General features: G+C 34.4%; 1 protein-coding gene across 5 annotated transcripts in view; it reads right to left on the bottom strand.

The window, feature by feature from the left end:
• The window catches only part of LOC128556220 (synaptotagmin-6-like), a 133,908-nt gene that overhangs the window by 57,885 nt on the left and 53,286 nt on the right, over positions 1–22,737 (bottom strand). For 3 of the 5 annotated variants that reach the window (XM_053540515.1, XM_053540510.1, XM_053540509.1), the window contains exon 2: positions 10,307–10,505. In XM_053540515.1, the coding sequence (XP_053396490.1) occupies positions 10,307–10,492 (186 nt within the window). In that variant the 5' untranslated portion in view covers positions 10,493–10,505. Of the gene's footprint in view, positions 1–1,294; positions 1,493–4,683; positions 4,862–10,306; positions 10,506–22,737 lie in introns of those variants that run through there. The other 2 variants (XM_053540514.1, XM_053540512.1) reach the window with 2 other exon arrangements.

Below are 22,737 nucleotides of genomic sequence, written 5' to 3'. Positions count from 1 at the left end.
TTTGGCTCAAGGAAACGTGTTTCATAGATAACTGCTAGACAAATTAACTGGCCAGCAAAACGCTTGCGGAATTGGCGAGTCGCTTGAACAAGTCAAAGAAAAAAATATTTTTGGCCACTGAAAGATGCAAAGCGTGTACAAACAACCCCATTTAATCAATGTCATTAGCTACATAGACAAACACATGACTCGCAAACACTGAACATCAACTGAAGATGTCGAGAATAAAGGACTTGTTTAATACAAATTTGCAATATTAATAACGGATTTTGTACGGCATCTTTCCTCAAAGATGTGCCATTTTGCTACTTCCTTGTGTACAACTGAAAGAGGTTTTGTCTGTAGATAGTTCCATAAAGGATCATATTTGTAGTGTGGATGTATAAATACACTGTCGTTAGTTAACTGTGATTGATCGTCGGCTAAATAATGATCATTCATCATTCTTAAACCTAAACATTGCCTTAAGAGGATTCCCAACATCGTTGCGCACGTGAATTTCAGACAAAATATAATATATCACTTAGACATACATAAGAATTTATAGTTTTCTTTATACATTTTGTTTTACCTTTAACAAGACTTTTAGTTCACTTCTCTATACAAACTGATATAGAGACAGGTTGTACTTCAAATAGAATAATTACATTTCTTTGTGAAAACCTACGAAATTAGGCTACTCCTCATAGAATTTCAATCCATGTTTTCCTAAGTTAGAAAACGAGCTAATTTTAGCCCATGCGATTCAGCTGTTAAAACAATAAAGTAATTTATCTACTCTAAGTAATTAGTTACAGTTACAAAAGTCATCTAAAATTGTAATCATACCATATAAAACTGTTTTTTACGGCTGTACCACACATCTGTATTTAATAGAATTGATTTCTTATTTATCTGTCACTTACTGAAGTGTCCGATAAATTTGTTTTCAGAACATTTCTAGCTTTTCTCATTGCATAACATTAGGTATGCCAGAAGAAACAATCTATTCAGTCTTTAGATTTATACCACTGTCGTTAAAAGCATACGGATAGGGGATACCATTGGTCTTGGGAAAAGCGCCAGACTCTTTGCTTACCCGAAGTTGGCGGCTCGAATCTCGTCGATGGCTGAATTGGCTGAACAGCGGTAACAGTATGTCCAGCGGAAGTCCAGGAAATAGGTTTCGAGAGTAATTTTCATGTGAAAGTTGCTATATAGCATCTAATTGTTATTCCTTTGAATTGGAAATGTATACATCGGCCTACTTAACTACGTGTTACTACAAAAAGAAACAATTTTATAGAAATTTTACCGGAATTTTGCAGACAGACTTTCTGCTTTTCTGAAGTTTATGAAGTCCATGTGCTAAAGAATCCATTTCATGGTGAAACACTTTATTTAAACAAAGTCCCATTGCTTTATAAACTGTCTGTCAGCCATATTTTCCCTTTGTACGAAACTATTTTATATGTCAAGCCAGCAACATCTGTTGTTGCTAAATTGATATACCATATAACGTTAATAATAAATACAGGAAAATCATTTTATATCACATAATCTGCAAATAGCTATAACAGCCGTAAAAGTCAATGGTATAAGCTGAGAAACGGGACAGATATGAAAGATAAAATACATCACAAATATTAATAGATTGTATCTTGAAGGAAGAATATTGCGATGATACAACATGATAATTGTTATGCCGGGAACCATTCGAGTATTATTCGAATGTTTGTTGTTGTTGTTGTTGTTGCTGTTGTTGTTTTAATTGAGTCCACAAAGACAGAATCAGTGTTTCAATATTATAACGAACTGTTAACAAAAGAAAAGACATAAAAAATTAGAAGAACATTTCCTGTTATAATATGATATTACAAAATTAAGTTCATTTTGGTTTTGTTTTCAGTTTTCTCTCAACTATAGCCTAACATCAGATTATAAATACATTTGTTCTTTGTATTCTATGACACATTGCCCTTTGAAAACATTACTAACCCATTAGAGAAAAAATTACTTGCGTCGTTTAAGGCAATCATGCTGAATGACATGTCTGATGATACCTTTAATTGAAACGTATCGCAATTTTATTTCACATTTTTTAGTTGCATGCATTACTTAATTGTAAAATCACGTTTGATTTCGTAAGACCAACTTCTACAACGCCGTCAAAACTATCGAGAGAGCTTCCAATCCAGATTCTGGCGAGAATATGTTTCCGCACCTCCGAGCCAAGCTTTCGTGTAAACAACTCTCCCGACTCCTGTTAAGATTTTCGCGATAACATCTTTCACCCGCGTCCCATCCAGATTCTAGTGTGAAAAACTTCCATTGTCTACCGCCCAGATCCGCGTGAAAATAACTTTCCCCACCAGTCTCTTCCAATCCAGATTTTGGCGAGAATATTTTTCAGCGTCTCCCATGCAGGTTTTCCTTATATCCATTGTTTTGTACGTATCTTGGTAGTGTGTAACTTACTCCATTTACAGGCTCAATCAAACAGAGTCTGCAACATTTTCGTTTATGTCGTGTTGGGCGATCTGTGGTTTTCCACTTTTTTATTTTACTATACATTCCACATCAATATTAGTGTTTGAAATTGTTTTGTTGAGCTCACTGACGTCATGTAAGAATTTCTATTGATTTAGTTTATTTTTGGTAATATGGATACTTTTTGATGGGTAGAGGTAAAGGAAAACATAACGTTATCACTTTTGGAAACGATATTTTTATGTGTTTTGTTTCCGTCATACACTAAAAATTCAAAACTTGTTACTACCATGATTATTAACGGTAACATATGTAAAATATGTAGTTTCTTACTGCGTGAGACTTTAGTGCTCTGTGCTTCCGAGAAATCTACCCTTACCTATTATCTTAGGTTAACTTGAATATGGACCTTGCCTTAATTAAAGAGTTAGTCTTTAGTAAACTTAAAATCCGACCCTGTCTGAATTATAAACAGTGAAACCTGTAGTTTATTGCTCGAAATAAACAGGACTGAAACATTGTTGATAAGACAATTGAATTGTCTTAGTATCTCGCTTGACATCTTAAGTGTATTGACCGTCCAGCAAGACAGCTGGTAACAAGGTCGCCTTGTTTGCGACTGTAAAACTATTTGGTAACTTTTAACACAAACTAGAATTGTCCCTAAGGTGATTTCTATTAGAGTTTGTTCAAAATAATAGATCCAATTACTTATTACAACCACAACAGTCTTTCACTGACACTTCTACATCCATTAATCCACTTATGTGTATATTTTTACATTCATAAGGGAACATATTGCGGCATTCATTAGCAAAACGAATATAGACAGTTAAGTGTACATAGCACCTGCAGCTTTGGGTTATATGTACTTCCCTTTGCACTGATTTTGTTTAGGAATTATGAAAAAATCCAAAACCACAAGCCAAAAACCCTTTAGCACAATAAAAGTTTTCTGTTAGCTTACTGCAAGACGGATTCCATGGAAAGCAAAATGCTTAACAACGTCTCAGGACACCACTGAGTCAAGAGAATTGGTCTCTGAATACTCAAGAGTGGATTGACGACACCATCTCCTCTCTTTGATCAAGGCATTGAAGATAGAACAGCCACCAGGATATCTTTGCAAAACCAGTGCCTTAGAAAGTCCTCTTTAGTTTAGATATTAGTTTAGGTGTCAAGGAGGAGTAGATGGTACAATTTTGTAATATTTACATAAAAAATATGTACAAAAGATCATTTGAAAAATCTAATCCAATCTATTTGGAAATTTTGAAAATCCAGTTGGACAATTGTCGCATTTTTTTATGGCAAACTGTAAATTTTACTAGGCGGACATGATAAAATTTTAGAAGTCGTTTAAAAACGCTTTGTTTATGTTAGTATGCTCCAAAAGATCGTTAACATCATTTAATAGCCATCTTCTGAGAATACCTTGAAAATCCAATTGGAGTTTTGTCCAGAAAAAATGTCCGCCCGGACAAATTTACAGTTGGATTATTTTCCAATGGATTATTTTTCCAATATTAAAAAACAGGAAGAAAATCCAGCTCTTATTTGTTCATAATATAGCTGTTACGTCTAAACAGCATTTATAAACACTGTATCGTGACCAAAGACGACATTTTCGAACTTCGAAGAGTCGCAGTTCTGACAAGAATTTCAAAATACAAAGGATTTTAATTTTTTTTTCAAACGCTACAGATTGAATATGTCATTTATAAAATTCCTTGTGTGTAACTGAATTCGATTTTGTCAGAAGCTAGCGTCAAAACTGATATGTTTGCCGCGTGGCGGCTTGTCGTAAGATATAAATGAAAAAAATACACCGGCATTTTGTCAATTAACCTTGAAAGTGAGCATTTGTTATATCATTTCTTACTCTTATGTCTTAATATAGCCTGAAGAGATTTCCCAATCCAAGGCGTATGCAAATTACAGAAAAAGCACAATTTATCACGTAGACTTACATATGTTGTTCAGGGTAAGAGTAGGGTTAGGCAGGCCAACAACTGCTAACGAGTTACACAGCGGTAATAATATTCCCTTCAGAAGTCCGGAAAATAGGTTTCGAGCGTACTTTACATAATTTCAAAGAAAAGTTGTTACAGTCGATGTATAATAAAACACTATAACATCATTAATTCTGATACATTCTAATTGAAAAATATGTATATGCCTAAACTATGTGTAGCTACAAAAAAGGAATTTTACCAGAATTTTGCAGGCACACTTTCTGTTCTTCTGAAGTTTATGAAATCCATGTGCTAGGAAATCCATTTCATAGAGAAAATGCTATCAAACCAAATTCCCATTGTTTTATAAGTTTTCCGTCAGTCATGTTTTCCACATGAACAAAACCTAAATGTAACGCTAGCAAAATCTGTTTTCATTAAAGCGATATACTGTAGAACGTTAACAATAAATATGGGAAAAGCAGTTTATATCGCATAACCTACAATCGAGGTCAATGACAATAGCTGAGAAACGGGACAGATATCGAAGATGAAAAACATTATATATGTAAGTAAAATGCAACTTGTAAGAAACCTCTCAACTTGATGATACTGTGGTGTTCCAACTACTGATTCCATTCTTTAGTTGCCGCCAAAACAATAAAAGACAATATAATAATTATCATGCCGAGGACAACTCGAGGATTTTTTGAGGCGCCAACAAGATTGTCATTGTTGTTTTTGTAATTGTTTAACTTTAATGTTCAGAAAGCCAAAATCAATGTAATTCCTCTATAAACAGCTGTTTACAAACATAGCAAAACCACAAACGTTTTCATGTTATAATATAATATTTCTGAATTTATGCTTGGCATGGCTCCTTTGCATGCTCTAATAATAACTCACGCGTAAAGCATATTTTTCTGCAGAAGGTAGAATATTTTATTAAATTGTAAAATTGAAAATGTTCAAATTATGAAAATTAATAATGAAGAAGGCACCTTGTAGCCTTGATTTTCTCTCACTCATACGGAATTTCAAGTCCGTCCGTCTGTCTGTCCGCCCAAATGTCGTAACCGGGCCATATCTTCATAATTTACGAAACTAAGATGAAATATTCATCTCACCAAGAGAATAAGCCTTAAATTTACGCCCGGTATAGATCTTCCTTATTATATGAAGGATCTGTATGAAATCCGTGTTCTTATTCTTCTAGTCTGAGTCCAAGGTCACAACTGAAGAAAAAATGTTTCAACTTGGTTCATACTTCCTCAGACCCTTAAACGAAATGTATGGAATTTATAGTTGAAACATTTGTTCTAAATCGGCTAAGATACAGAAAATATTAACGTTCCTAGCTTTGACCTCAACGTGGAAACGTGTCCATTTGTGACGATTGGCAAAAATACGTCGTTTGTGTGTGGCTATCATCTGATTATCATCCTGAGTGCAAAATCCCGTGAACAACATTTCACGCTTCTCAAGTTTCTCGCGAGCTCACCTCTCCCGCCGTTATCCAGATTCTCATTAGATCATCATCCATTTTTCCCTCCCTGCCTCGCTTTTACGCTTATCGTGAGAACAACTTCCCCCACATTCAGTCCAGACACAGAGCAGCCGTGTCTACGCTTATACTGGTAGAAATCGAAAGGGTAAAACAAGTGCAGCACAAAAGGCAGAAAGGATTGAAACAGCATCATCAGGTTCAGTAATTGGTTAGGGTAAGACTCATAGACAAAGTAAAGAAATATTACAACCAGTCCTATGATCTGCAAATATGCAGCTGTTACAGGACTTTGTTCGGCAATGAAATATCGCATTGAATTAACTTGGACTCACACTTGATATTTATGCAATGAAACGTATCTAATATAAATTGTGGAGAGGAATGATATGTTTTTCAAAAGTTAGATTTAAATCTACCCTTACCTATTTTCTTTTGTAACGTTTTCTGATCATGAAAAGGCAAAGTTTATAGGTATTTTGTTTGTTTATTTTATTGCTATCATTTACCCTAGAATATCATGAAAGGGAAAGGTCTTTGTTTGGTTTTGCTAGACAAATGTGTCGACACGTCTCAAGTTAATAAAGAAAGTAAGTCACTCACTACGCTTTTGTATATCATAACAGGCTGTTTATATAGTGTTCTCAAGCGGAATTAGTGTCTAATACAAAATGAGAAACACGTTTCAGATGTATCAAGACGGTATTTCGCTATTTGGACTTCGTGTTATTATATAGTCCAGTCCTTTAGCATTATGGAGACCATTCAATATATTTGTATTATAGAACTATGCTTTAGCTAATGATAGGTACATTGGGGGTATTGCAGGTGTGATAACCTGTCGTGAACAGTCTCAATTAAATCGTGTCTGTTATTTTGTTGCTTGGTTACGCTCCTTGCTTCCAAAGGAACTTCTGATAAATTTTATTGATAAAGAAACAGTTAATTTCGTCAAAACTTTACAAATACGAAACGAAAACTACCGGGATATTCGTTTTTAAATATTAGGTAGTTCTGTACGCTTGATAAACCGGACGTAATGGCGTAACATCATTAATTCGGATAACGTAGAGAAAAGCCAGCACTCGGCCTACGGAAATGAAAATGGAAATCAGTTAAATAATCAATGGCAACTAACGAACAAATTTATAAAAATGGCAACATTACTCTCTTTTTAATGACAAAATTTGATACACGTTAATTAAGTCCAAACAACGCCTTTAAATCAGCTTGAAATGTGAGGACCTCTTTAATAACGGCAAAGCATCTCAAAAACATGCACACGGACATACACTATTACTACCCACATCTTTACTTACGACGGTGAGTAGTTTATTACAATCTACATTGTAGAAACATTTATATTAGCGAAAATATTATCAAAATTTTGACTGCACCAAAGACTTCCATTATGAAAACATGTATGGGGCACAAAATTTTCAAATCAGTCTAAGAAACACCAAGCACATGACCCATGTTTTTTTATTTGTTTAATTTTCGTAGTACATTCTGAAGTTGAGGAAAATCAAGATTTAATCAAATTCTACATTGTAGAAAATATTGATCCGAAAAATTTGATCCAAACATGCGGAACTACCTTATGTTAAATTTTTCCACTTCAGTGTATTTGGCTGACATTGTTTTCAATTATCTTTTAATCTCAAAACAATTCTTATTTTCTTTTATAATGGTATTTTTTTCTGATTTCTGAACACAATATTCAGGATTGACCTTGGTTTGCAGTAACAGATTGCAGCGAAGTGAAAGCAATAACATTAGAAGGTTAGTAAGTGTCTGAAACCTATTTACAGTATAACACGTTAAACTGCACGTAGCCATTATCAAACTAATCGACCTACGGATTCAACTAACAGGCGTAGCATTACCTAGCATAATTAACTAGTAAGTACTCGGAAATTTGAAAATTGTCTCGTTCGACTGGTATGAAATATTGATCGTGCCGATAATTTTCTTTGATATCCACACAGCCGTCGAACCGATTTCTGTCATTATTCGCACGACGATATCATGCCTGGAAAAGTTGTTATCCATACAACTAATATGTATATATCTAATACATATGTAGATTTAGCTAAGCCTTCCTGATTATTTTTCTGCTTATCAGATCTCCATAGTACCGATTATTTGACAATTTCTAGATTTCACCTTTTGGTAAGTTTGGTAAGCAACCCGCGACAGCATTCTATTACGATGCCTGTAATTATTATGTTGAATAACTTAATATTAAAAACATAATACGAAAAGTAGTAAACACGAATATAAGGTATAATAATCAAATAGTTAATGTATGTTTTCTGTGTATTCTTTTGATTTATTTGTTCTGCAGTTGATGAAACAATTGATTTAACTAGTAAAATCGGTATGTTAAATTGTCATTTGTTGCGGTGTTGTTGTAACATATGTTGATGTCAACTGATTCAATATCTTACACAATGAACATTGTAACTACGATATTACGCAAAAAAAAAATAAAATAGGAAGGCTACTGAAAGACACGTCGTGCGGATAAGTAACCGCAAGACCGTCGTGCCAATAGAAAAATAATTAGCACGATAGAACTTCCTATTTTAAACATATAGTGTTCGTACCAGATGGTTATTAGTCCCCTACTGGTTGAAAACCAGTTTCGGGGACTATAGGAATGGGCTTTTCCGCCCGTCCGTCCGCAATTTCATGTCCGGCCCATAACTCTGTTATCCATGAAGGGATTTTAATATTACTTGGCAAAAATGTTCCCATAATCAGACCACGTGTCTTGCGCAACATCCGGATCCCTAGCTTAAAGGTCAAGGTCACAATTGGAAGTCAAAGGTCAACAGGGTTTTTTTCCTGTCCGGTCCATAACTATGCCATCCATGAAGGGATTTTAAAATTACTCGGCACAAATGTACCTCATAATAAGACAATATGTCATGCACAACTTTCAGACCCCTAGCTCAAAGATCAAGGTCACACTTGGCAGTCAAATGTTTACATAGTATGAACAGGGTCTGTTTCGTGTCCGATCCATAACTCCGTCATTCATTAAGGAATTTTAATATCACTTGGCACAAATGTTCCCCATGATTAGATGACGTGTCACGCGCAAATCCCGGACCCCTGACTTAAAGGTTAAGGTCACAATTGGAGGTCGAAGGTCAACAGGGATTTTTTCCTGTCCCGTTCAAAACTCTGCCATCCATGAAGGGATTTTAATATTACTTGGCACAAATGTTCCCCACGATGAGACAACGTGTCACGCGTAAAACCCGGACCCCGAGCTAAAAGGTCAAGGTCACAATTGGAGGTCCAAGGTTAATAGGTTTTTTCTTGTCCGGTCCAGAACTCTGTCATCCATCAAGAGATTTTAATATTACTTGGCATAAATGTTCCCCATGATGAGGCGACGTGTCAAGCGCAACATCCAGAACCCTAGCTTAAAGGTCAAGGTCACACTTTGAGATCAAAGTTCAATGGGATTTTTTCCTGTCCGGTCTATAACATTGTCATGCAAAACATGTCATGCACAAATATTCCCCTGGATAAGATAAAGTGTCGTGCGCAACACATGAGCCCTTAGCTGCAAGGTCAAGGTCACACTTGGAAGTCAAAGGCCAAAAGGGTTTTTTCCCTCTCCAGTCTGTAACTCAACAATCCTTAAAGGGATTTTAATATTACTTGGCACAGATGTTCACCACCATTGGACGGAGTGTCCTTCGAAAGAACCTGGTCCCTAGGTCTAAGGTCAAGGTCACACATAGAGGCCAAAGGTCAGATACAAGAATGACTTTGTTCGGAGCATTTCTTCTTCATGCATGGAGGGATTTTGATGTAACTTGGCAGAAATGTTCACCACCGTGAGGCACCCTTGTTTTTAGAACTACGTCCCTTTGTTTTACTATAAATAGATCATATTGTAACTTATTTATAACTGGTCGTAGGGAAAAATTGAGACCAGTTTTCTCTGGTACAACATGCATGTTACATCCAATTTTTAGGAACATTTTGACATGTCTCTACCTGGTAAAGAGTTTCTAGTGGACTTATATTATATAGATTTTTAAGGATTAATTTCCCTTTGTTGTTACTATAAATTACTTATGACACCTTTTTTGATAATCGGCCAAAAATACCATATTAAAACAATATATATAAATTTTAATCCAAGTGTTTTGTTATAACATATTGTATATATAGTACAATATTGTTTATACATCATTGACAGATATCAGTTCATTATGGTATACTGCAGTAGAGAAAATTAGGTGCCTTCCAGTATGGGACTTTGTACTGCATGGCAATACTTTATTCATTTGTTATACTCGTGGTAACTGATTTTAAATTTAACAACAGTGATCAATTATACGTTAATTAATACCTGTGACGTTGAAGACACGGACATTAATGAAGGGGGCTTGCAGTCTCCAATAGCATCGTACCCGCAGTTTGGTATACACATTTGATGGCGACGCTTCTTGAGATGTCGGCATAGCAAAACCACTGTTACAAGGATACCTATGGATGCCAAGCCGCAGATCACTGCGGGAACCGCAGGGTGAAGCATGCTCGTCCCGCACCTGGAAAGTATGTATCCCAGTCAGCAAAACATACAAAAATGGTTTTGTAACAATAATTTGCTACATCTCACTAGACAAAACTACAATGTATATATTGTGCATTTTCAACTATTCCCACGTGTGCAGCATTACCTCTTATTTTCGGTTTAAACAATTTCTGCAAAAAAAAAAAAAAAAAAAAAAAAAAAAAAAAAAGAAATGCATTTCAAAACTTCAACTTAGGGGAGTTTAAAAAAGATTTTTTCCGTATCTTTTAACTTGTTTTAACTTGTTTTTATCTGTAAAAGGTCTGTCTGCGAAGTTAGCTTGCAATGATAACTCGTATGTATGCTAAAATCTCTATTTTTTTTTCTCAATTCATATTTATCCGCTTCTTAATTGTTTGGTTCTTTCTTTGTTTCTTTTCTTTATTCATCTTTTAAAATTTATTTGCGTTAATTTGAGTATTGATATTAATTGAATATTTATATATATCAATTATTATAGTATTTATCTAATATATCTATTTATTTAATGAAGATTTTATTTCTCCCTGACCGACATAAGTTTTATTACGAATGAAAAACCAAAATAAATATTTTACCGATTTAGTGCCAATAATCTCTACATGTGTCTTTATTTTAAGATCATGCCTAACACTAGACGGCCGTCTCCGTTTTCAAGGAAATGCATATTCTAGTTGTTATTAAAACAAGTTCCTTTAAAATGCTTTTACTTTTAGTTTGCACCGTGGGGTTCTGCCACTATCTTCTAGTGTTTATAGGTTTTAAATCAGCACTATGTTGTTTGCCGCAAGCAACTTAAAACTTATCCATATTAATGCGCGGGGTTTGGACGTGTGATTTGAAATTTATCTTCTTATCATCGTCTTGGAGATATTTCTTTTCCACCGCGAATGGCACTGGTGCCATCTTGAATGTAACTTTTTTGTTCCGCCTTACTGATCGGGTTTTATCTGCGTTTATAAAAACGTTTTATTCGTCTTTTCCAATAAATTCTGTTTTGAACTGCATATAAACCATTTCCCTTGTTATCCATACTAATTACGTCTTTTTATATTTCCATTTTAACAAACTGGTATGAACGAGTGTCCTGGTAATTTGCCATCATGTCTCATGGAATGGCTATATTTGGTGTCCCGTTAAGTTTCAATTTCCGCAAGACAATCTAGGAAGCACAAGAAGAAAATTGCTACTAAATCCTGAGGTCTAAGAAAGCCTAAGACGCTCACTTGTTTGTTTGCGGGGTAAATTTGACGGACAAGCTAAACACAAAACGTAGTTCAGAGTAAATGTTATCTAAGCGCCGGAAGTAACCGTTGATGGATACAAGTGACTTGACTGTTTTCATTTACAGTGTATTTTATGTTCATGCAAAAAAAAAAAAAAAAAAAAAAAGCACTTTTTACCAAGTTTGTTGAAAATCTGTCAAAAGGGCTCAAGTTAAGATGTTATTTCAATTTACTGCAGCGGAACAAACTAAGAAAGGTTTCTGGCCAAGTTTTCCTTGTTCTTGTATTAAATGCACTATGTTAGAAATGGAAGGCTCATTTTGCAACAGAGCGGAGCCTTTTAAAGAAAAATTAGAGAAGTTCATGACCGAAGTTGATGTATGTGGGAACAACTTTTATTCACACTCGATATAACATAATGCAGAACACATCCGAAGGATTGGTTGGTACCCGAGGGATTCTGCAGATGGTATAACAGCAAACTGACATTCGTTAAAACGTTTACGTCTTGCCACAGCACGCGCATATGGAGTCACAAGTCTATCAGCACGTCATTTCGTTGTTAACATATCTTTTCTGTCCCGTTGAAATATTCATTGAAACGATAATAACATTTTTATTTTTTACTAAGAAAAAGGGCGGAGTCAATTTTAACCCAAGAGGCATGATATAACTTGAGAAAAGAAACTTCTTCAACTAATAAATAAGAGTAAATCTGTCAAGCGGTTTCAAAGACAGGGACGAAAAAAACAACGGGCAACGGACCTAGAGCTATTTTTAGGTGAACTTAAGTTACTGAACACAATCTTTCTGTTATTATGCAAACCTCTAGTCGGAGGCTACAATGAAAAAAAGTTTCAAATGCAGTGTCTTCAATCGCATGAAAATTCGTCATGATGAATATTCGCTATAGCGTGGATCGAACTGACTGCCTCTAGACTTAAAGTCTTGGTACCGGTAACTGAGCGGACGTAATTGATTTTTTAATTGTCTCGACATATTGCCTTTTAAATAATATCTTCTTTCCCCATACATTATGTTTTGAACTATATCCGGAGGAATACCATTCTTTGTAGCTCACATTAACTGATCTACGAGTGTTTATCTCGCTAATGTACGATCATGTCTCACGGAATGGCTATATTTGGCGTTCTATTCAGATTCAATTTCCCGAGAACAGTCATTTATCCCGATTTGAGAGGAAGTTGGAAAATGTTAAAAGAATTTATTGCAAGGGTTCTTTATATCATAATGTACAGTTCCATATCGGTATACTGCTCACGTCAGGGCTGCTGCGACAGATATATCAGCTTTCATCAAATTTACGGTTTAAAAAATCAAGTCAAACTTATGCGCATGCTTATTGTGTATATCATCTTCCATTCAGAAATAGAATTGCTCAAAATTGGCAGATAAAACATTGGTATAGGGTAGATTCAAGTAGCTTGCTTCTCTGGCATTATTTAAGGGACCCGCTGACAGACTTTTGAAATTCATTTTGTAACTGTGTATGACATAACATAAGGGCGTAGAGGAAAGCGAAAATGAAAATAAAAATAGTATAATCCGGATGTGCCATACAATATATACGTAAGAAAAGACACTCGTTAGGTTACAAAATGTACACAGAAATGCCTTTACTCTAAGTCATGTTGTAGTAAACAGGAAATATGATTTTTGCTGTATTTTGTAAAATAAAACCAAAACTCTAATTCAGATATATCAATTTATGATTTTAATACTCTACAAAGAAATGAAAGTTGTGATACTTCAGTAATATTGATGTGAAGTTACGTCCCTCTTATAATTGTCTTTTTCCCAGACCAAACCCAGAGAAACCAAAGCAGATGACGGCCGGTACTCGAGTCTGTTTTGGGATTTGCGCCATTTTTCAATAATTTTACAGTTATATTTGACAGTGTTCCATTAACCTATCAAGTGTTCCCGGATTCTGTACCAGAACAAACATGTCCTCCACAAATACCTGCTAACTCCTCCCAATGAATCAAAAGTGGAGGATCAATGGTTCATCAGACACCGTGACAACGGCTTCTATTGAAAAAGAGAATAAACGCCTCGCCTGAGGATCGTATGTACGACATAACTATCCGTAGATCTGTGCTCTCACTATCGAGCTAAGCGGCCAGTTTCAATCATTATTTTCACAGGAAAAAAAAAATCCCCTTCGTAATTATAATAAAAAGAAAAAAGAAAAACATTCGGTAGTTTAAAACAGCGTAATTACAGAAATTGCTTCGTACAAAAATAGGTAACTTTCTAAGATGTTCTTTGCTGGCAATGTAAATTACGGCATCCGTGGGTGGCAACAGGAAGTGTCGCATTATATTATTTTTACGGATGAAATATTTCTATTTTTTGATTAGTTTTGTATGAAAACTATTAAAAATCTGTTTATAACCAAGGCATAAACTAACAAACATAACTAACAAAGCTACGGTAAATTAGCTGCATTACAGATATGTTTTCATATGGTAAGAGAGAAAAAATGAAAACCAGACAATAAACAATAATGTAAAAAGCATGCTCGCTTAAGTTATAAATGTAGCATTCTTAACTACGATCTTTACAACAATCACTTACGAAATGACCCTTTTTGCGAATGTGGGTGCGGAGAAGAAAATGCAGAACATTATTTTTTTATATGTAAAAGATACTCTGAGGAAAGACTTCGTTTATTTCAATCAACAAGACAATTCCATCCTTTAAACACAAATATATTACTCTTTGGAAAAGTAGAACTAACTCAAGAAGAAAATGGTATTATTTTTTTAGCAGTACAAACTTTTATTCAACAATCAAATCGGTTTAAGTAAGTACAATAAATTCAATAACGTGAAAATTTATATACATTTTGTTATGAATGAAACTGTCCATTTATGTTTTTCTTTGCTTGAACAAAATATGGATTTGTATTAAGCATGGGTTTTTTGGCGGGTACGGTCGGGATGCAGAGACAGCTTCATGAATCAAAATAATAGCTCCATTACAGAAATGTATTCTTTGATGTTCTTTGATGTTTTCGTCTCTCTCTCTCTCTCTCTCTCTCTCTCTCTCTCTCTCTCTCTCTCTCTTGATTATTGTAATCTTTCTGTTGTTTATTTCTCTCTCAAGTAATTTGCTCACATTTAGTCTGTTGAATAGAATATTATAAGATCTTTTTCTATGGGAAGGGCTGTATGCTGATGTTGAAATAACTCGTAGCCCAACCCTTTTGTTTTTTGTTGTGTGTTAAAAATGTATGTAATATTGTGTGTAATATTGAAACAGGGAGCAATAAAATATGATTAAACTAAACAATAATGTATTTTGACGGGTAAATTTCCAGGTACACCTGTTTTAATTCCACATGCAACCGCTTGTCGTTCGAACTTTCTTAAAACTTTCATGGCATGGGTAAGCATAAAAGCGAATCTATGCAGGGTTTTGAATAAAAAGTATTGGCCGGAATGTGAAGCAGAGATGACCAATAAGATACATTTTTGGCAATAGAAATAGTAATTTTATAAAAGATATTTTCACATTTAAGTTGTTACTTGTAACCTTCACGCACGCACGAATAATAATATCTGTCATGTGTTTACGAATCGGATAGAAATATCCGCCCCGAAGGCACCTGCGCATTGGGCGGTAATGAGGCTTGCCGAATTACCGCCCATGCGCAGGTGGTCGAGGGACGGATATTTCTATCCGATTCGTAAATACATGACTGATATTTTTTCTTGCATATCGTATACATGTTAGCATTTTATTCTGGCAGATTATTTTTCTTGTATATCGTATTTTACAAATAACAGGTAGAAATACTTTCTTTATAGCACTCTTTCTTATGGTAGAGCGCGGGAAAATAACGTCCGAAGCAGAAGTGACGTCATGATGTTTTGCGTTACGCATGTTCTTACGGTAAACTAACGTATTTTGAATCGAGAAATATACTATATGGAACGGAGAAAAACTATCAAGGTATCTGCTTTTTCGTATTTTTTGCATAAACAGTATATTATCAGTGCATGGACCACTAGTTGTCATTAACAGCACGAGAGTCATCTGGCATGGGGGGTGCCAGATGGGTTTTGCCGGCATGGGTAAAATCACCGGAAACGCCAGTCCGGTGTGCAAGAATGCACTAGAAATACCTTATTTTAAATAAATGACATTTTCTTATACACATATTCAATGGTAAAACTATTTTCACCGTTTTCGTTGCAGCACAAATACTAGCATTTTTTTCTTGGTAGGTGTTCGTACATAATGGACAAACTGAATGGAAAGACACCTGTGGTGTATCCTACTGTAGACATTCAAAATGATGTATAATTTTTATTTACGGAAGATATGAAAACTTCTGTTACAGAACTAAAGAATGTAACAGTAAATGATTGTTCATTTGAGCCGTGCCATGGGAAAACCAACATAGTGGCTTTGTGACCAGCATGGATCCAGACCAGCCTGCGCATCCGCGCAGTCTGGTTAGGATCCATGCTGTTCGCTTTCAAAGCCTATTACAATTAGAGAAACGGTTAGTGAACAGCATGGATCCTGACCAGACTGCGCGGATGCGCAGGCTGGTCAGGATCCATGCTGCTCGCAAAGCCACTATGTTGGTTTTCTCATGGCGCGGCTCAATTATATTCTTTTCTTGGAAATCACAAGAAAATACGAGCTGAATTTCCATATTTAACCGCGCTGATTGCAGACCATACATGGAGATACTCAACAGGTATTGAATTGCGCCTGGTAATGCTCTCAGCCTAATGTAATGACTATTAGATGAAATCTCTATAAAACAAGAAAATTCCTCAATAAATTTCGCCCACATAATCCAAGATCCTTGTCGAGTTGGATATTGATCGCTTACAAGAATGAGGAGAACATTTTCTAGCCATAAAGAATCTAGGGATAAACAGGAATCTTATTTTGTGATTTACAAATTTAAAAAAATAATTATACTTTATAAAGATCTTTCTCATATATATCAAGACTGAGGAGTGAAACTGTTGCATATACTGACAAATTGATTTAGTTTATTGTTCATTTCCAAAGTAGTTTTGAAAATAAAAACATATCAGGCACTCCCACGTATTGGTAAAGGAATGTTTGTAATCCAGCCAGCGAGATATATTAATGTTAATTACTATATTTGACTACTAAAGTACAGCGAAAACAGTAAACAAATTATATCATAGATATTGAAACTTTTGCATGTCCAACCACTGATGACTGCATATTACAGACACGGTTTACCTATAAAAGTTAAGTTAGTGTACATTTATACATTTACTCCGAGGGCATTATACAGACTTTTGTAGGAAGTTGGATTTTCAGATCAGAGAACAGCTTAAGTACTTTTGTATAAAACGCCTTGCAAACAGTGTTCAGCTTCAGATAAGATAGCAATAATATCTGAAGCTGAACACTATTTGCAAGGCGTTTTATACAAAACTTCAAATCCGAGAGCAGTAAGTACCTTTATGAAAATGCGCTTCACAGAGTGTTCATCTTAAAATAAGATATCAGTAATTACCTTCAAACCAGAGTACAGAAAGTACTTTTATATGAAATGCGCTTTACAGAGAGTTCAACTTAAAATAGGTGAGCAGAAATTACTTTTACATAAAGCGCTCTGCACACATTGTTCAATTTCAAATCAGACAAGCATAGAGTATCTCTGTTTAAAACGCTCTGCACGAAGTGTTTAACTTAAAATAAGATATCAGTATTAACGTAATATAAACTGCAAACCAGAGAGAAGAAAGTACCTTTCTATAAAATGCGCTTCACAGATAATTCAACTGAAAATAAGTGAGCAGTGAGTACTTTTAGATAAAGCGCTCTGCACACAGTGTTCGAGCATTGAATATCTTTATATCAAACGCTCTGCACAGTGTTCAACTTCAAATAAGTGAGTAGTTAACACTTTTATAAAAAACATACTGTTCAACTTCAAATCAGACAGAAGTAAGTACCTTTGTATAAAGACATACACCTGTATATAACGTTCAACGTCAGCTCAAAATTCTGTAAGTTTCAGGTCGTCCACAAAAAGTTAAATCTATACAACGTTTGCTTTGTATAGAATGTTCAATTTCAAATAATTTTAATCAGATAACAGCAAGCATCTTTACAAAGGCTGTCGTGCACTGTGTGCTCACTTTTATGAGGAGTTAGAATCTTTGTATAGAACACTATTCACTAAATGCTCATATCCGAGGCCTGCAGTAGAACACCATTCATCGAATGCTCAAATCGGAGGCTTGCAGTTTCAGTTACTTAAAATACTAATGTATAGGATGGTGTCATCCATGTAAAAAGTGTATAACTTAGTCAGCGCGGTTCAAAGCACCATATGCGCGGTGCAATACTATAAAATGAAGGAAGCTGCTGATTAATACATAACAATAAAACAAGATGGACTGTCTGATTACTGGAAACACATTAACTGTGTAGAGCAGAATGCTTAATTAAGCGCGTGGGGGCATTTATTTTTGTGTGATGAACGATATCTAAAAAGACGATCCATTTATTAGCCATCCGCTTTTATCACAAAGACGACCAAACGTACTTTAGTACCTTATAAAAACGTTTTATGTCTTCCAAATATCTTTAATTGACATCTGTAATACAGCATAAGTTGGTATTTTCTTCTCTCTCCGATTTTCTGATTAATGAAAGCAGTTTACGGTATAGGTACATATACAATGACAGTAGTTGTTACGGGATTCTATCATTAAGTCATGGTAGAATTTACACTGAAACCCACAGGCTAGTTAAAGCACTCAAAATTCCCACTGTGCCTTCTGGAATACTCCTGATGGAACCAATCTTTGGTAACTGTTACAATGCCATAACTTTAAATGTACGGTAAATTATTTTGATACATTTAAGAAATTTTATACTCTAGGATAAGCATATTTGTTCTTCCCGACAGTTGCATAGCAATTACTTAATGAAAACGTATAATTTTTGTATCTATCCATCTTGTTGAAAAGACTATGATAATGATATATAAAGTTTAATTAATGGACTTATTTTGTAAAGAACTTACTCAAATTTAAAGAAAAACAACAACACCAAAACATTATGACGATAATACTAGTGATAGAACGCATCTCTTGTAGATTCCAGCTTCATTTTTTGTGGAGATATTTTCTACTACAACTTCTATTCATTTTAAGGTAATTTCCTTATGTTACAATTTGTGATTTTACCTCTATTTGAAATCAGGTATATACCAACTAATGTTGATTTAAAATATAACAAAAACATTACATATCTTGTTATATTAAACCACTAAGTAATCTAATGTGTCACTTATACCATATTTGGTGACCTACAAACACATTTATTATTTTTTATAAGCACAAAACAATCAGTTATGGAATATGTGAATCTGACAGTTGCTAAATTGTAGTTATAAAACAGTAAAGAACTGTGACTGATTAACACATTTTCGATATCATAGTCCTACACAAATAATATCACTCGAGTGCAGAAAGCCACTCGTATCCTCACAAACCAGACAGTGTGAAATTTTTATCTCAGAAATATTATCTTGTCTTTTTCTATTCAATGATGTATGTAATTGTGTTTTATTGTTTCCAGAACAGATCTAATGGCTTTCTTTCGATGCAAACAATAAGAGAAAATTGAAACGGCTTTTAGGGGATTTTATTAGAAAATTGTCTCATTGACATTTCGAATTTCATTAATGAAAAAGGATGGAGGAAAAATACGCGGATAGTTTGTCAAACATTTTCTTTGTAAAATATCTCGAGTTCCGTTTTAACAATGGAAGTAAATTCATAAAAGAAAACAACAACAGGAACAAAAAGACAAATAAACAAACGTCGCACATCATTTTGAATCTGAAAGTAAGTGTAGATTCCATTATATTCCAACAGAAGAAACAAAAGTATCTTTAATACTAAATTTACAAACACACCCCCATTTCTGTATATAAACACAAATTAAAATCTGGAAACTTTAAAACGTGCAAAAGTGACATTATTCTCTTTGATTAAACAACTGTATACTGAGATAAACTTTTCACTTCTTTACGGTTTTCGCATTGCTTTTGAATTTTATACCGTTCCAAAAATTATCATTTGAAGAGAGTACCGCAGATCGAATTCCAGTGCTTACAACAATGTATAAAACTGAATTATTGCAAAAAGTGTTAGTTATATTATGTCTTCAGCCTGAATATAAGGATATAAATTTCAAATAAAAAGTTTCAAAGTTTATTGGAAGTCAAGGCCCTTATGGGCATCTGACATAAACATAACATTAACATACAACAACATGGCATATTAAATAAGATGTACTGATTGTTAACAATGTACGAGGAGGATGAGAAATGTTATTAAGGTAGAGGACCCGCAACCACAATTGGCAAATTATTAACCCTCTAAATAATCAACTTCTACACCCAAGCAATGCCGAGCCGCCCAAGAAGAACAAGCAATCACTCGGTTATTGTAAAGTTTGATTACGGGTCGATCACCAAAACTTGCAAATTATCTAAAACTAGACACTATACTTTTTTACAAAAGACTGCCGATTTAAGTAAAGTCGTTCTAGCAAGATCGACTGGCAGAAGTTTGAAATATTGTTCAAATACAAATTCTTGTTTATACATTCTGTAATTCAAACATTTACTAGAATTATTAACAATACTGTTCCAGTTTTGTATAAACTGGCCGTTAAGCCTGGAATTAACAATCCTTTTAAATGAGCTAAACGATGGAGCTTTTTGTTCAAACCAATAATTAGACAGATTATTCAAATTATCTCGAACATAGGAGATCCAACTAAACTTAATATTCAATCTTTCATGCAGAAAAAGAGATGTTTTATATATAATATTGCAAATTTTATCTTCATTGGAATTCACAAATTTAAACCAATAATTTAAAACTCTACTTTTGATACGATTAGAAAGTGGTATAATACCAAGTGCATATAACCTACAGTTAGGGGTGCTCTGCTTCAGATTCAAAATATATTTAAGATACTTCAATTGAAATTTGTCAATAATATCAACGTTTTAAAATACAGGAGAAACACTACGAAAAACTGTTGATCCTACATCCTTAAAATGACGTCGTGAACGTTATGACGTTACTCGACAGTAACCGCGCAAAATTAATAGCTTTTGTCATGAATGTACGTTATTTTGAGTACTTTATCAATTTGACAGCATTTGTTTGCTGAAATATTGTTCCCGGGTCTTCCGTTTTGGTTAATGATCAATATTTTGCGGGTTTTTTTTTTGTTTTGTATATTTACTAAAATGGCACGCAGAATTTTAGCAAATTGATGTTGTTGATTGATTACTGGAATATAGGCGGGTGCAAGTTTAATTATCACGGCCGTTTTCAGTCAAAAATTGCAATCGTGACTCCATTTGAAATCTGATTATTTACACCAAACCTTTCACAATCTAAAACAATGTTATGATACAAAACTTATCAGATCTTATATGTGTCCCCTGTCCTGCTTTTTGGTGCCATGGTTTCTACGAAGTCATTGTCTACATACGTTTACGGTTCCATGGGTTTATCTTTAATTGAGCATGTTTGCGTTTTATTGTAACGAGTGTACGAATTTCACCGGATGGGGGTGTACATTAATGTACACTATCCTGTAATGTAGGAACATGGTAGGGTTAAGAGTGAGACTCGACGTCAGCAAACTGGTTTAAACTCCTCAGTGGTGATTTTGCTACTGATTTTTCTAAAGTTCTAACCTGCTGTTTCTTTTTTTTTTTCTGTACGTTTTATGTTTTCTATAATACGAAATTAGGTGCTACGTAAAAGGCAGAGCTCCCTTGAAAAATCACCAGTGCCCTATAAAAAATTAAAGAAGTTATGTTATTGAAAGGGCTGCAATTATCTCGAATTATGGATCCGTTTTAGGAAGTTTATGTTCTATTATTTCAAATAACTGTATAATTGATAATCCATAATTTCTGAATGCAGTACATGATTTATAAGCTTGCTATGTCTTAGACTGCATTAAAATTAAATCTCAACATGTGAACACTTGATAAATATGCTAAACAAAAGAAAGTAGAGTATAGATATACATATGCACCAAGATGAAGAGAAAACCGTATTTGAATAATTCCTGTTATTCATATTGAAACATACTTACTGTATCAACAATTTTACATAAATTATTATCATAGTTCTAAACCAATCACTAATAATATTACAGACTTATGTTTCGGTCAATATGTGTTTTACGGACTCACATATTGACCTCAACAAAAATCAATAACTGTATAATAAATGCTTCAAATTTAAAAGCTTGTCCTGTGAATTTTTTAACCTAATATAATCTCATTAGGCCTATAGCCTAATTAAAGAAATTGTGTCTCTTTTCGGGTGAATGTTTGGAAATGAAGACCTTATGTAAATGTTTTCTATTCCAATTCCAACGTTTATAGAAATCAGAATTTACGTAATCCTGGGATCATAGACAATGACTAATGTAATTCTTTTTTATATTATTATTGTCAAATTACGTTCTTTTTGGAAGGAAGAATTGGACCGAATTTCGGCCAAAAATACTGCTATGGTAGACGTCTAGTTTGGGAGAATGACAAACATCCATTTGTATGCACAATGTTGGTTTTAAATCCAAACCATTTTTAAAAATAGCTGATTATTAATTTACTCAGAGAAAAAGACTGTTCGCCGAAATTCTCGAAAACCCCTGTTTAATTTACTGAACTGCTAAAAATCTAGGGCTTTTAAGGTTAATCTTTTAGCTCCATTTTAATGTTTATTCTCATTTGTATAGCCAACAGTTTTTTTCCCCAAGTGTAAAACTCTGGTCAGTGATTCTTAAGAGCGTGGATGCAATATATGTGAAAGGGGCGAAGAGCAATGTATGCTTTCCCAAAATTCAACGCCTGTTAATCTGGACCCCAAAACTTTTAACTTTTTAAAAGTTATATCTAGGGTACAGGCTGTACAT

Source organism: Mercenaria mercenaria, chromosome 4 (assembly GCF_021730395.1).
Source record: "Mercenaria mercenaria strain notata chromosome 4, MADL_Memer_1, whole genome shotgun sequence".
NCBI lineage: Eukaryota > Metazoa > Mollusca > Bivalvia > Venerida > Veneridae > Mercenaria > Mercenaria mercenaria.
The sequence above is the reverse complement of the archived record's forward strand: the minus strand, read 5'-3'. Positions and strand labels throughout refer to the sequence as shown.